The sequence below is a fragment of the Glycine soja genome, chromosome 17 (genome assembly GCF_004193775.1).
Source record: "Glycine soja cultivar W05 chromosome 17, ASM419377v2, whole genome shotgun sequence".
NCBI lineage: Eukaryota > Viridiplantae > Streptophyta > Magnoliopsida > Fabales > Fabaceae > Glycine > Glycine soja.
In genome coordinates, this window is record NC_041018.1 from 32,723,554 (window position 1) to 32,740,684 (window position 17,131).

Genomic DNA, 17,131 nt, shown 5'->3' on the forward strand with positions numbered 1-17,131 from the left:
CAAATGTATCTTTTACTGGCTAACAGAGAGACATTAATTGCAGTACGTACCTTCACTATTGAAAACATTGTACAGGAAACATCATTGACTAGAGTATATTAACATTACACCTCTTTCATGTTATCCAACCTAAGGTGGATAGCTTTGTTATTCAAAGATGTTAGCAGCAAGCTATATGTTCTTAAAATATGAATGTCAGAGCACATGCTAAATATAGTTGAACGTGTTAATACCAGTAACAACATTCACCATGATATTTGGAATCAAATCAACATTACTAAGGTATATACTCTATGGCAACAACTATAGCAAATTAAAGAGATCATTTTGTTTTCCACCCCCAAGTTCTTAATTACCTATGATGAGCAAAGAAAATACTTGGCTTGTATTGTTATATACAAGAATTGTAAAACTTTACATGTAATTCCAATAAATACAGTTAACGACCATGTAGGTCTGCATTGTATGATTAAATCAGTTAGTTAGCAGCACTGTGATATTCATCTGTGAGTAAGGTTTTCTGCATGCACTAGGGAATATATATGCTTTATATTTACATTACAATTTACAAAGGAAACTAACTCAATAGGCACAGGAATGACAGGATCTTAGCCATTTTCCAATTTTCACCGTCGACATAAGCATAAGATTGCAAAAGTTTGCAAATTGTTTAAACTAGTCAAATGGGTTTCCTCTTGTATTGGAAAAAGAATTTGCAGTTTTGGAGGTCATGAGTTCCCTATTATACTGCTGAATGGGGTCTAGAGATCCAAAAGCAGATAACTCACTGTGGAGGCTGCCAGCTCTTCGTGGTCTACCAAACATTCGAAAGCAATTACAATTACAACAGGATTAACATTTTCAGCTTAGAATATCATCTAATGCTGTGAAATCTCAAATAATAAACATATGCAGCAAAATACAGAGTATTTGACTGCATAAACATATGGATGGAATATGTGTTCATGAGAAATGCATAAAGTCTTCAGAGAACAACTCACCACGCACCCTATATTCTTTTTAATCACCAAAATCCACAAGTAATAATTCCTAACAATTTCATTGGAATTTAATTTTGTAAAATTGCATCCAGCTTTTTCAACAACCCACCATAAATACTCCTTCCATTAATGAGGTGCAGGTGTACTGGGAGTTATCTTCCTCTTATTTTATTGATTTATTTGTTTTTGGAAAAGATTTTAGTAGTAAGGATAAGTTATTAACCCGAGCTACAGGGCATATGAGAAATGGAACCAGTTGTGTCTTGCTTCACAAAATTATTCTTTTATGTATATTGATATTCAATTTTAAAGAGAGACTATTGTTTCCTTAAATTAAATTGACTTTTTTTTTTCTTCTTTATATCCCTTTTTAGGTAAATCTATTCTAAGAGAAAAAGAGTTATGCATAAAAAGTTTTACAGAATCATCCAATTATAACTCACCTTGTATGGTAAGTTTGTTAACTTTTAAAATAATTATCTTAAAATAATTTAAATGGTGATTTATGTTTGGATGACAATGTAAAATCATTTTACACTGTTGATGCATTAACATTATATTCTAATAATATGAAATACATCCCTATTATTTTAAATTAAGAGAATCAAGCTTGGTGACATGCTTAATGGCTTATAATCCAGTGACTACACTATAAGGAATCCAAAATAATACCAAGAATATGATTTACCTTGTGGGTTGCTCCTTATTATTAACTTGGTACTCAGCTGAGAAGAGTGAACAAAAATTAACCATGACAAGAAAAAAAAATCTTCAAAGGAAATGGAAGATAACAAGGGAAATAAATACCCAGGGGAACTGGAGATGCATAACATGGGGACTGAGATACCATTGTCCCTAAAGACCCAAGGCTTGATGAAGCATGCATTAATCCTGTTCTGGGTGATACAGCCGGAGGAGGTACACCGTGCGAAGATTCCATAGTAGGAAGCTATATATAGACAAAATACCACCAATATTGAAGGTTAAAACAGTTTATTGGCATCATTCAAAAGTGTTAATTTAAAGAACAAAGCCTGATAACTCTGCAGAAGGAGAATGTGATGAAAACTTATACTTCATATGATAAACTATACATGCCAATGAGGTTGTTTGGGGCAAATTTTATTGAAGAAAACAAGAGGTTGAGAGCACAAGATTAGATGATAAGACATTTTCCAAGAAAAATAAAATAAAAGTAGCATATGGTAGGAAGTATCAATGTAGCATCAAAGTTGAAATGACTCTAACCTCAGGATGTCTGTCAAGGACATTATTAGAAAAATAAACTTGTTTCACAAGATATTCAGTGTAACAAACATTATTTGCTCAATTAATGGAAGGTACTATAATCTGAAATTAGTCATCAATTAATACCGAAATCTAACAGCTTTTAACAATGTGTTCAATGTATACTCAAACAATCAATATTATCAACAAGTTTTGGCCTACTTGTATCAGATTCTTGAATACAAATACAATTAAAAAACTGTTCACATAAAACCTTTTTATATTCCATGCCTTAAAGTAAGCCATTCTTATTGAGTTTCTACTTGAAGAATGTAGACAACTGAACTGATTGTTATTAATGGATCCTCCATGTTCATTAACGTAGATGCACAAAATTCAGGAAAAATGCTCCTAAGTGGTGAATCTTGTTAATTACTTATACTCCTTCAAAAGGATATATTAAGATGGGACATAGATTGAGTCTTGGCTGGACTTGATATGAAGTTAAATTATTAGACTATTTCATCTGAATGGCTCTGAATTACATAAAAACTGTTCTCATTTGCTAACTTGAGTTATTTATTACTCACTCAGCGAATTGCATCAGAAGCTTCAGGCTTAATTGCAGAAACAAGCTAAAATAACTAAGATAACCAGAACAGTCTACAATTGAACTACAACAAAATTTACTACTTAAAATCAGTTTAATGCTGTACATACCGATGAGACATGCATTAAACTTCTCCCATCAGTTACATCAAAGGGGTTTGAGTACTTCGGTGCATTTGGAAGGGCTGAGGGAGGCTGTAAATGAAACACCATATCAATTAAATTACCAATCCATATCTAAACCAAGAGAAGAGACAAAGTTAGTAATGAGTTGCATAGAATGGTACCGCTGCATTTTGATAATACTGCATGCCATATCCCATGCCATAAGGTTGAACATTCTGCCAACCTGCAAGTGATGCAGGGCCAGATAAGTAGCTTGATGTGAAAAGGTCCTGCAGAGAATTTATTTATTCAATTGTGCATTAAGGTTCTTTCTTCTTAAAAGAAAAAAACTAATAACAAAGGCTACATGTGTTACCTCTGGAAGTTCCATTCTTCCACTAGACCTGGTTTCCACTTTACTGAGCTGGGAGCCAGCATCAGGTTTGGTTTCTTGAGTAGGTTTTGAGGTAGCTTGAGAAGATAGTTCAGTAAAACCCCATGAAGAGTTATTTGTACTAGGAGCAACTGGTAGCTGTTTGTTATCAAATTAAAGAACAAGATGAGAGTAACTATGTAAGTAGAGAAGATGAAATGAAATTAAGGCTCTAAATTTCAATATATAGGATGAAGCAATGGTATGCTCTAGATTTTTAGAAAAAAGTTGGTAGATTTCAATACTTTATATCTAGAAAGCCATGGTGCGTATCTCACATGATTATTTGAAGATACATCTTTGACTTGTGAATTTTTTGGTTGTGTGGTTGAACTACAACCTGCCGGCACAGGAGGAAGACATTGCATGCTTGAGGTAGTTTGAGGAGATTGTTCAGTAAGAGCCCATAAAGAGTCATTTGTGCTAGGAGCTACCGATGGCTGTGTGTAATCAAATTAAAGAACAAGATGAGTAAGTAATAAGTAAATATGAAGATATGAAATTAAGGCTCTCAAGTCTCAATTACCAAGACAATGTTGGCATTTGCTTCTTCTAAATATTTCAATATGTAAATTTAGAAAACTCTATTGGTAATGTTACTTCCCTGTTATAAACAATGGTATGCACTACATTTTACCAAATGAAATTTACAGTAATATTGACATTTCTCTAAATATTTCAATATATAAATTTAGAAAACTCTATTGGTAATGTTACTTCCCCGTTATAAACAATGGTATGCACTGCATTTTACCAATGAAAATGACAGTAATATTGACATTTCAATTCTTTATATGAAGAAAGCCATGCTGCATGTCTCACCTGGTTATTTGAGGCTACATCTTTGACTGGTGAATTTATTAGTGGTGTGGTTTTACTACAACCTGATGATACGGACGGAAGATAATGCATGCTTGAAGGTTTATGTGCATGTGAAACTTCAGAATGAGGAAGAACTTCATTAGAAGGTTGTGCTGACTCAGTGGCTGGGGTTAATGTGGATGACCAAACACTAGTATTGTTGGGGGATGGACCTGTCTTCCCTACTGAAGTAGGTGGAAAGTCCCAAATATTTGCATTATCTACTGTTGTAGTTGTTGGATCATTATTAGTACCACTTGCGGCTTGTGACATCTCACCGGTAACTGGAGTCACAGGACCTGACAATTCGAAAAGTAAAAGATCTAGAGGATTTTTAGCAGGTGTTGCTGCTTCAGATGCTGCATTTGTTGTAGAAGGTTTTGAGGTATTTGTGTTTGGAGATTTAGGATCCTTGTTTTCTGTTGAAGCTCCAAATATGGCCCAGTTATTTTCATTTGATTGTGTTATATGTGGTGGTGATTCTGGTCCTCCTCCAGCAACAGAATTAGTAGGCTGAGACTTAGTACTCAAATTAATGGACCTTTCTGGATTATTATTTTTTTGTTCAGATGGATTTTCCTCAACAGAACCCTAGCCACCAGAATGTGAGACCTTTTCAATTAAAATTTATCAAAGATTCAGTTCAAGTGGTAATCCATAACTATAAAAGTGCAATTGCTCAACTCTCTGAGACAGGTATGACAAACAAGAATAAAGTGTTCTTTTCTTTCCAAAAATTAAAACAAAGAAAACCTATTTCAACATCCTGCAAAAGTACATTAAGAAAAAAATCGTTTGAGAGGAATGCATACACAACACCAAATTATGCATGATAGGCTTAGGGCCAGTAGGGATAAACTATCAGAAATTACCTGTAGGAGAAAAATAAGAAAATAAAATGAATCAAACATTTTTCGTAAGCTAAAACCAATTTATACACTTCTACTTTTCAAGAAATTAGATCAAAGAGCTTGTCAAAAGTTAATAGCTAGATAAGTTGATTTTAACTTAGAAAAAGTTTTATTCGTTTTTCCTTTATTTTTTTCTCCTGTAAGTGTTTTTTCAGAAGTTTGTCCAAACTCGCCCTTAGTAGAAGAATTAGTTTTTCTGTTATTTCCTTCCGATAGATATTCCTTTGATGAAATTTTTAATATAAGGGCAGCGCAAAGCTCAAAAATAGGGGTTATGACTATGACTACATGCTTGACAAAGAATGTAACACATTTGTACTTTCAAGCCTGAGAAGGAAATAACAAGGGAAGTATCTCTGAATAAGATAAAAGTTGATGAGAAAACAAACTATCCAGAAGAATTTGATAGTGGTAACTAGATGATTTGAGCTTGAGGAGGTTCACATACTTGTAGAGATGAAGCTTTCTCCCTTAATATTTCTCCCGAAGGACGTGCAACAGGAAGTTGTGATTTGTCTACATTCTTCTGATCATCAATTGAAATTTGTTTTAACTTTGATTCTATGTTTGATAGCCTGCGATTTCTATGTTCTTTGTCTCGGAACCTGTCATCAACAACTTCAATTTTTATAGGACTTTTGGTCAGGCCGGCATTCCTAGAATACTTTTGCGTATATCTAGGACTTCTGCTTTCATCATATAAAAATCTGAGATTCTTGTCATCACTACTAGCACCAGGGCATGAATGAGGACTTATGATTTCAAAACGAAATGAACTACTTTTCTTACTTGCATAAGACTCCTCCTTCTCACTCTATATAAAAACACACCAAAATGAACTCATTTTCTGTCATCATTTTATTGGTAAAGTCATGATAAAAGATGTAGAAGACTATATAAAAGTTACCATTTTAATTCTAGGAAGACTGCTACCACAATTTTCACCAGAATATCTTCTTTCCACATATACGTGCTTAATGAAATCTCGAAGTTTGTGTATATTACTGAAAGCAAAGATTTGAATTAGAAGAGATTCTATATAAACTAGGACAACACTTATATATACTTCCTTAAGTGTTTTTGGCGTTGGTTTTAATCAAATTAGAGTTTCACTTCGGAAATTCACGTAATAAAGGTTTGCATTAAACGTCAATATAACCAAGGTGAAATGCTTGTTCTGATTGAAAATCAATACCAAAAGCAAATAAAGAATTATATCTCAAGTTTTTTCCTTGAAATATTACTATAAGGTCATGTGTGGATAAATAGCATAATTAAGTACTGATTCAGTCTTAGCAAATGAGAGTGTTCATATATAAGGGGTGTTTGGAAGAATTTAGTTAGGCTAATGACTTTGATATAAGCTCTTTTCAGTTTATTTTTACAATCCTCAATGACTTACAGAGATGCAAAATTACCCGGATTCGGGGTGAGAATGGCGCAGAGGATTCCATTCTTTAAAATAAATCTGCTTTGCCCTCTGCATGGACAGGAACAAATGTTATTAGACGTTTATTACCAAATTACTAATGGCTTGAAATTTGAGCAAAAAAGTAACATGACGATGCATACCTCATTGCCACCTGCTTGAAGAGCAGTGACTTCTTCTGGAGAAAATTTAGCCATTGACACAGATTTTACTCTATGTGTAAACTCTCGGCTGTAATTCATAAAACATGGAAATTAAGTACATAAAAATGACTATGAACAATGATGAAAATATAAATATCAAATAATATATAATTAAAATTGGCTTAAATATGTTTAAGGTCTTTAATAAATGACAGAATTTTGTTATGTGTTTTTAATAAATTTTTTCATTGTTTTAAGTCTTAATATATTAAAATTTTTGTTTTAAGTTTCTTTCGTCTACTAAATGATGAGTGACATCATCACAATTGAAAAGATGAATTTGTAAGATAATACATGATCACTAAACTGACGAGAGGAACTCAAAACAAAAATTCAAATATATTGGAAACTCAAAATAACATAAAAATGTATTCAAGACTTAAAACAAAATTCAATCATTTATAAAGCTCAACGAAAAAAAAACAAAAGGAAAATGATTTCTATGCTTACTGTATTCCACTGCAATTTGTGCAGACAAAAGTCGAGAAAGTTGTACACACATATTGTGGTCCCTGATTCATGGGAATAGGCAATGTTATGTTAGATATATTGTCATATTTATATATTGTTTTAAGCACATGGAAACTGAGAGATATAATCTAGTAAGCAATACAGTTTAACACAAATTATACTTTTCAAATTAATGAAAAATTCTTATTCAAAATGTTAAGCACATGAATCCTTGAGAGAACCGGTGTAATGTGAAAGTATGAGAAAAAGATACTGACCCTAGAATATTTTATAGTGGTTGGATTAAAAACACAAATTGAAAAAAAAAAGCAAAAAAAAAAAAGAAAATTAACTGTTAACAAGCCTGACCTTCACAATCTATATTTTTTTTAATCAGCAAAATAAGATATATTTATGTGTAGGACACAAAGGTACCCAAACCTACCTATATACAAATGAAAATCAGGCATCACCTAGCATCCCTCATGTAAGCCACTGTTACAAGATATTTATATGACAATATAAATAAAATATAACCAAGGCTCATGGGGAGACCAAAGACGGGTACCAATACTGTCATAAAAGAAAACCCCTAAAGTTGATGATAACTACAATCACCCACCAGAATAATAACCATTCTAGAATTTCAACCACCAGTCCCCTACCAAAAACAGAGAAGCTTAGGAAACATAAATGATGTTGCATGCTACACTAAACACGTTTCAGAATAATGGACCAGCTATCAACACCGAATAAGTGTGCCCCCTGAATGCCAACAACAATAAATGAATCATGCCTAAGAACGAGTTCCATCACCAAAATTGGACCTCTTTCAAATCACCCCATCACGACCCCTGATAAGAAAACTCTCTAATAACTTTACGAAAACCCTCCTCAAATTATGTTTCCATGTACAATGAGTTTAGTTAGAGACGAAATAATAAGGATGGGAGGATTTTTTTTTTTCTACTTTTATTCATTTGATTCAGAATTTTGGTCATCATCCCTTGTATCCTATTTTTGTCTCCCAACTCCCTTCAATATTGAGATAATTTTCTAAAGAAAAAAAAACAGTAATTTGCAATTTTTAGTTTGTACTAAATAAATTGTACTGCAATCTTACTTTATTTTTCCTTTTTAATATTAATTTATAACAATAATAAAGAAAATATTCTCATTTGGTTTAATATTTTATTAGATTATTTAACTTTTAAGTGCTGTCCACATTATCTACTACTCTCTTTCAAATTCTCATATAAATTTAATCATATTAAATTATTAAAAATAAAGGAAAATTTTAACTTAAGGAATTAAAAGTAGAATTTTTTTGTGAAACAAGACATTTCCCATGATTTCTAATGCATTCCTTTAATATAAAAAATTTAATTTTTTTTATTCCTTGACAAAGTTTCTTTAGGACTGGTTTGAAGAACTCAAAAATAAAACATTTTGAAGAAATCAAATTTATTATTTTTTCTATGTACCAAAAAAAAAGAATGTACAAAAAAATTAATATTTTTTTATATTCATTTCTTGTAACTAAATAAGGAAATCCTTTATTCAAAAAAAATAAAAGAAAATGAGGAGATCCTCTTTTGCATTATCTTTCTCCTTCTTTGAATTAAAGGCACTGATATATTAGTTCTATTTGGTGCGGTATTCACCTTTAACTTTTCTAGTATATTCTTCTCTTTGCATGTTACTCTTTATGTTGTACGTGATTTTCCCTTGTGAACTTCTTGCAATCTTCCTTACAAGATAGACTTCAACAACCATCAAAGTAACAACAATGATAAAACAGAAAACAAAACATATTTGCAAATACAAATTTTATTTGTGTATATACAATCACTCTGATTATCTTTGACTGTATCTCTTAAGCAGAAGGAGAAACAGACCTAAGGAAAATTCAAAAGGAATTGAATTTGAGGATACCATGTGTCTATCTTTAGAAGCATGCTATGGTTATTCCAACCTCTAACCATTAAGCAAATTAAATTACTTTAAGAAGCCAATGACGGTTCTTAGAGTTGGATTCCTACTAGTTGGTCCTTAATTGGCAGGTCATCTATAAGTACAAACAATATTTAGTCCTTAGTCCATAATAATAATGTTTTGTTGTTTTCTTCCCAATCTCTGTTTTATTTTTTATTTTTTTCAACCACGGTAATTAGGGTCTTTGGTCCCTGAGGTATTCCTATAAGACTTTGATCCTTTAAGTTAACTATGGGACTAATCATCAATTTGGATAGTCACATTTAAAATTTATTATCCCTCCCAAAGAGTGTATTCTGCGGAGTCAAATTCAAATCATCTTCCATAAACTCAACATGTGTGAGTTACACTCATGGGATAATTTCTATTTATTTCACTACAATAACAATAACAAAATCAATAGATTCCTTCTAACAATTTTCTTTATTATTCTTTTATGTTCCTCTTTATCCCTTTGAACAAATTTAAAAATAATGCAATTTACTATTTTCACTATGCTTCTAGCTAGTGATTTTCTTTGCACATATTCAAATCACCTTAATTGATATAATGTCATCTTTTCCACTATAAGTGTCATATGAATATATCATAATTAATAAACAATCATCATTATCTATATTTAACAACTAGCAGCTTCTTTATATAAAAAAAAATAAAATTCAGAAAACAAAACAAAATGATCGTCCCTAGCTTGCATTGTTGAGTTACCCCTCAAAATTAAAATTTACACTTCAATATGATGATTTGCATGTTGAGCTGCAGTAATACATTTTGCTTTTATGTTAAAAACAAAAATTGGTCAGAGAGCAATCAATTAATAGTCATTTTTCCTTATGATGAGTTCAAGTGCTAGATATTGCAAAAGAATATTAAGGAGATCTAGCTCTCCATTGATTGAAAGAGTGCACGAATGTTATAAACCTTCTAATAAGGAATTGATAAAAGAATATTATAAAAGAATAATTTTATACCAAAAGATTGCAGTTGATGCATCTTCTATTTTCGGGAAGTTTTAAAAGACTCCGAATTACTCTTTCAATCCTTTCCTCTTCTGTCTTCCGATTGCCCATTTTCAATTGCTTGGAACCTTAACCACAAAGAACACCCATGCAGTACGTAAATTTTTCGAAATTACCATATAACAAAATGATAAGCACCTTACTGTTATAGCCTACAAAATGAAATTCATTTTAATGGGAACATAAGAAAATGAACCTGCTTCTATCCGAGAGAGAAAAAGCAAGGTTTCACGGCAATGAAAATTGATGTCAATACAAGATTCGCAAGAGCTTTGACAAGTTAGGGACAAAGATGTGCAAGAGAAAATTTAGATGTTGAAGCCAAGGAGGGAAGATTACCGAGAATAATGGTAACACCAACTTCTCTTTACCTATTTTGACCAATGAACGTAATTCTCTTTTTGGTAATTAACTTCTCTTGTTTATATATATTTTATTCTATTTAGGCAGAAACAAGACATGGTCATTTTTGCAAAATCTTGTCCATTTATTATTATAAATTAATGGATGGTATATATAGCCTGTAATACTTCATCTCTTAATGGATGGTACGTAAGTTCATGGACGGGTCTAAAATCTATTAAAGATGGCTAATATTCTTTTTATGATTATTAAAATATCTAACTTTTAACAAATAATGTCTTACACACCAATATTTACGGTTTTACACATAAAATAAAATTTTCTAATTTCTAACAATAAAGATAAGGGAAATCAATAAAAATATCTATTTCAAATAATAAAAATTTCTATTATTCATAAAAAATAAATTATTTTAAAAGAATTAAAGAAATATAATATATATTTCTTCAAAATTTTGTTAAATAGTAGTATATAAGAACTGCAAAGTATATGAATATAAAATAATACTAACAACTAACAAGTATACTAGATTGGATATATAGTCTGTACGAGTAATATTCTATCTACTTGTCAGTTTTGTTTAATACTTTTCAATCCATTGAGATAGTACATATTAAATAAAATGAAAAAGGAATACTTGAATTAAAATAAAATGTAATTCAATTATTTAAATAAAAATAAATTCATACCTAAATTATATTAATGTATTGCCACCAAGTACAAATCAACTAACACGGTGTTGCTCCAACTTAACTAGTGATTTTGATTTCATGTATCAACTTGTGTTAAATATTTGTATAGACTATAATCCTAAAATAATACTAGAAAGGAGAAGTTTGCTAAACATAATAGTCTTACATAACTTGAGAGTAAGGTTGTCTTTCTATCCAAAAATATTGAATCATTTAAAGTTAATTTCATTATCTCATTCAAAACATTTTTAAAATGTAATTCAAGGAAAGACGTTTACAAGGAAATAAATATTTTTTTTCAAAAAGTGCATATTTAATATTATTTTTCCAAATAAAAAATTATCCCTCCTTCTTTTTCATTTTTTTTATATTAGTTGTGTAACATTTCTATAATAGGCTATTAGTGGAACAATAAGATATAATAAACTAAACGTCATTTTTACTCTAAGTTCTATGATTTCATAGCTTTATATGAAGTTTTGTTCTATCTTAAGCATGATTAGCAAGTCAAAAGTTAGAATAGATGAGGAAAGGCCCATGAGGCCCACTAAAGGCCAAGACTCATAAACCCTTCCCCATTCCCCACCCCCTCATTACACACATAGTACACACATTCCACTAGGAGGAAAGGAGAAAAGATAAGAACAAGAAGAGAATGAGGAGGACCCATTCACACCCACACACTAGGATCGCATATAATGAGTATTTCCTTTTCACCGTTACCCTTCTCTAATCTAATATATGGATTGTTTTGATGTTTTTACGAATTGATTTAATCTTGAAACTCTAACATGGAAAATTGTTTTTTTTCTTTGTGTTTCCATGATTGAATGGTTATTTGATGGAAACTAGTTATCTGCATACTAGAAGGAACAATTATAATGCATTTATGTTGGTTTGAAATGGATGGGCGAGAAGATTTTTCATTTGTAGAATTGCCCTCTACTATTGCACAAAACTCCTTTTACGTTGGTTAAAAAGGGTATTTTACAAGTTATTTAGACGACATAGATGTTGGAATTGTAGAAAGTTTCATTTTCTATATCGATTTTATTTTGAACCAATGTATTATCTTTTGTTCCTATGTTCTAGATTTTCCAAATCTAGATATGCTTTAGCCAATCCACTCTAAGTCGATCTCTGCACCGATTTGATTATTATTCACCATTGCAACTCCAATCACAAAATTTATAGGACAAACTCTTAAGTCTCATAATCACTCTCAACTTCTCAAAAGCACAATAATGGCAAAAATTCTGCCAATTTTTTTCATTTTCCCAAATCCTTCGTGGATCTGGGATGACTTTCCCTCTTTGTGGCATTTTGGATCTAGATCTCCATACCCACACAACCTCAAATCTACATACCTTAACATTGGTGGAAGATGATCGACTCGAAGCTTCACGAGATCCACCAACGAGTGGATGTCCGCATTGATGTTGTGTTTGTCCAAAACATTTGTGGAGATGGTGGAGTTAACATTGGACTTCCATGACAACGTCCTATTAGTCCAAAACATCTACAATCATGACTAGGGGACAATGTTCCTGGCATTCACAGGTGGAGAAGCGATTTAATGATCATTGGTGCAATGCTCTACAAGGGTTTTGTTAAAATAAGGACTTTTGCGTTAAGAATCACGACATTCAAAGGCTATGTTAAAAGATCATAATGTTGTGCTGCTTCACCAAGGCTCGACCTAGCCCCATTTTTCGTCCTTGCCATTGCCTTTTACTAGTTGAGAAAGCAACCAAGTAACAAAAAAAAGTTGTTTTTACATCAATTTAGTTGTTTTCAATTTCAAAATGTTGTCACTGTGCCATTTCTACATATTGATTTTTAAACAATTAATGTAGAAAGCCTAACGTGAAATGCCTTTTATGTAGCCATGCTCACTCGCTAAGTGAACACCAATTTGCTAAGCAAGAGATGACACTCACTAGGGATTATGCCTTTTGAACCTTCGTATTTTCTTACATATATACCCTAATTGTGATTTTGGTAATTAATTGTTTCCCAAATATACTCCTTTTTTAAAAAAATATTTTGGAATTTAATTTCTAGAATTTATTTAACATATTTTCGAAACTAATTTCTAGAAGTGGTAAATTTTAACACTTTTTGAAACTAAATTTCTGAAAAATAGAAAAAAATCATCCTTTTATAAAACATGCATTGTGCCACACTCTTTGAGATTCATCACTTCTTTGCAAGCACCCTCAAACCAAATTAAAATAAGGACATAAGAGTGCTCGCTTTGTACGGTGTTGATAGAACTTGTGTATTCCACTTATAATGCATTGACGATCATATTAAACAATTGAATCACCTATTTTTGAATCTCTTGACTTAATGTGGTAACTTGGCTTAAAGTGGAAATTAAACTTTTATTTACAAATTCTTAGAACTTTCATGATAATATATATAGGGTTTTACTAATATATACACTCATTTTTTCATTTAGAGTACATTAGCAAGCTTCACCAAAAGTTTTAGGACAAAAAATCATTAATTCATTGTGTTTCGGTTAATTCAAGTTAGGGGTATTATAGTAATTAAATTTTAAACTTTTAAATAAATAAAAAATTAAATGTACTCATGTATTACTCGTTTCTCCCTCTTCAATAATCTCTCACCTTGAAGTTAGTGATCTATTTACAAAACCTCAACATTGTTATGTTCTTCTTTCTTCTGATTGTTGTTAACATTTTCATCCGATGAATTTTGTTCCTAAAAGAGATGACATAAGAGAGAGAAATGAGTAATAAGTGAGTGTATTTAATTTTTTATTTATTTAAAAAGTTAAACTTTTAATTACTATAATACCCTTATCTTGAATTAATTTAAATGCAAAGAATGAATTGACTTTTTGTCCTAAATTTTTGGTGTAGCTTATATATATATATATAAACACACACACAAAAGAGATTAACTTACTCTAAGAGTAACTCTTTTAGAGTTACTTTCCATCTCACCATTCATGGGGTTTTATTATATATATAACTTAATTTAAACGCAAATATATATATATAACTTTATTATGGGGTTTTTTTTGCCTGAAAATGCTATGAACAAACCTCGAGACTACACAGCTATAAGGTTTTTTTGAGATTAAAGAAGAGATGCTTGCTATAAATTTTTGTTGCAAGTAACACTAGTTTTGAATATATTTTGCACTTAAAGCAATGCATTTGATTTTGACTGAATCTCTTGTGAGGTCAAAGAGGCTAAGCATGTTGTACAATAAGATTGTAATTTTTTAGTCTTTAATGGATTGGGAGATAATTTTGAATAGAGATAAAAATAGAAATAACATAGGAAGAATAGTGACAATCAGATTAAAGCACATTTCTTATTTTTAAATAAAAAATAACATTTATCTCATGTTTCATTTTGAAATTCAATTCAATGAATTTTGCAACAAACTGATTAAGCCTCACTTTATTGTATCCTATTTTGAAAAAATAACAATTCAAAAGTGTAAAAGTTTTACACTTCTTAAAATTGATTTCTAGAATGTATTCATTTTCTTCTTTATTCAAAATCTATCTTACATTCCAATGAAGCTCTAGAAAACTATTCAATTTGGGCAACATGATTATCCTCTTTAACCTTGCAGGTGATCAAGTCAAAATCATATGTATTGCTATAAAAGAAGAAATTTCCAAAACCAATGCTACTTGCAACAAAATTTGTATGGCAGTCATGTTTTTCAATCCAAGAAAAGCCATATATATTTATGGTCTTGAGATTTGTTCCGAAGCATAAAGGCGACAGACCAATGTTGTTTAAAGCATTTTCAATTTTTCATGCATATACGCACCCCTTGTATATGAAGAAAACATATATATTTTTTTATCATGAAAGTCATAAGTATTCATAAATAAATGAATGATTTATGTTTTAGAATAGGTTATCATAGTAAAGCTAAAAACTTTGATAATAGGTGAGTTTTATAATATGGTTTGTAATGAATCACATTTGAAGGTGCAGAGAAAGGGCTTTAAAGGTGTAACAATGTGGTTTGTTGTATTTCAAGAATGGGATGTGGTGGTGTTGGAGATTGGAGGAAATCCTTGGTTGAGCTCAAGATCTTCCTTTCCTCTTCTCAAATCCTAGCTTGGAGATGCTTCTTGGTAATTAAGGGAAGCTTACCTTTTTTTGCTTTATGATGGGTTTGAGTTCTTTGGTTTGAATCTTGAGTTTCTTTGTTGGTGTTTAGTGTTTAGAAGCTTAAATATTGATTATTGACATGTTTATTGTGAGTTTGGAAGCTTGGGTAACCATGAATGGCATTGAAAGCTTGGATTTTCGAAGGAATCATGTTGCAAAATGCAAATTGGCTTAAGTCAAAAATTTTAGGCTTAAACGAATTTTGGTTTGTATGTGAGATTTATCGTTTTGGACAAAATTGGCTTAAACCAACATCTTGCTAAAAAGAATTTTGTACAGAATGTGAAGTGGACATAATTGGCAACCTGTGAATTATGAACTGAGTGTGGTTTTGGAAAAGATGGAATGAGATCTTAATGAAATGTTGATAAGTTTATGTTATGGTGAACCCTTGGGGCGTTGAACTTGATAATCATGATTATGTTGATGATGTGATGCTTATAATATGTTAAAATGATTTCCATTTGTTGTTGTGTGGATTATTGGGATGTATGTGGATCCTTAAATCAGGCCATTAGAGATGGAGAGTAGGAAGTATTGTACCTAGGACCCTAGGGGATTCAAAATGTGTGTTGCCACTCGAATATGGTGATTGTACACAAATATTTCATTGTTGTTGAAATACGGTGGATGCTCAATAATAAGCCATTGTCGTTGGAAGTAAGGTGGGCGCACATAAATATTTCTTTGTCCTCAGAGGATATGGTGGGTGCACAACAATATTCCATTGTCGTTGGGGGATAGGTGGGTGCACATAGATATTCCATTGTCATTGGGGGTAGGATGGGTGAATAGAAATATCACTTCTATGTTGAATTGCACGAAGTAGAGTCAGTGCATACGGTGAGCTTATTTCAATTTTAACTGAAATTGAAAATATAATTAAAATTTCCTAAATTATGCTTTTATTCTACTATTTAAATCAAATTATTCTATTAATTTCTAAAAATTCGTAATTAATTTTATTGATATTATTTTAACTTCATGCTTTTTCGGGAGGTCAACAACATTGTTTCTGATTTTTGGTAGTTTTCTTAGAATTTTTTGAATTCATTTACATTGAAATGACTATTTTAGCTCAATTCTTTAATTAAATATAAAAATATTCATATTTAATTTGAATAATTAATTATAAATTTCAAAATTCTTGAAAATTACGGGTACTGAAAATTAACATATATTATTTTAAGTCAGAAAATAAATTTTGAAGAGTAAAATTATAATTTTACGTATTTTCATTAGTTTCATTAAATAAATCATGTTTAACTAGTTTTAACTCAAAATTTATTAAAAATACCAAATTTTGTCTAAAAATTATTTTTTTAATGAAATGAATTAATTAATAATTTTCCAAAAGTAAAATTATTAAAATATCTTTTTAATAATCTTTTTAAAATATCTACTTGTCTACATTCAAAATTCAGAATATAATCAATTAGCTCATTCTAAAATTTACCCATGAACTAATTTCTTAGTGCAGAATTTTAAACATGTGTATTCACTAGTTATAAATAAATAAATAAAAAGTCTCACATTCAGTTAAAAGCATACTTAAGAAGATGGTGCTCCTTATTCTTTCTAGCACCTAGTATCTCCGAAAACTAACACCAAACTCTAGCAAATATGGAACTACAAGAAGTTCGATCAGGTGTAGCATTTG

The 17,131-nt window shown here is 30.9% G+C and overlaps 1 protein-coding gene across 1 annotated transcript; it reads right to left on the bottom strand.

Moving 5' to 3' along the window:
* Nucleotides 1–347: 347 nt before the first annotated feature.
* Nucleotides 348–6,142, bottom strand: LOC114392009. Its single transcript, XM_028353047.1, has 10 exons — nucleotides 6,055–6,142; nucleotides 5,596–5,961; nucleotides 4,198–4,848; nucleotides 3,654–3,815; nucleotides 3,319–3,474; nucleotides 3,125–3,232; nucleotides 2,949–3,032; nucleotides 1,809–1,950; nucleotides 1,690–1,726; nucleotides 348–814 (listed from the first exon to the last, which is right to left on the bottom strand). The coding sequence occupies exons 3-10, from the start codon at nucleotides 4,507–4,509 to the stop codon at nucleotides 676–678; spliced, it is 1,140 nt and encodes a 379-aa protein (XP_028208848.1). The 5' UTR covers nucleotides 4,510–4,848; nucleotides 5,596–5,961; nucleotides 6,055–6,142; the 3' UTR covers nucleotides 348–675.
* Nucleotides 6,143–17,131: the final 10,989 nt, after the last annotated feature.

Excerpts from the sequence above, each read along its gene's own strand:
- LOC114392009 (XM_028353047.1), bottom strand. The coding sequence starts at position 4,509 with ATGTCACAAGCCGCAAGTGGTACTAATAATGATCCAACAACTACAACA. Across the intron at positions 3,233-3,318 it reads GAAGAATGGAACTTCCAGAG|GACCTTTTCACATCAAGCTA; the intron begins GTAACACATGTA and ends AATTCTCTGCAG. Across the intron at positions 3,033-3,124 it reads AGTATTATCAAAATGCAGCG|CCTCCCTCAGCCCTTCCAAA; the intron begins GTACCATTCTAT and ends TTTCATTTACAG.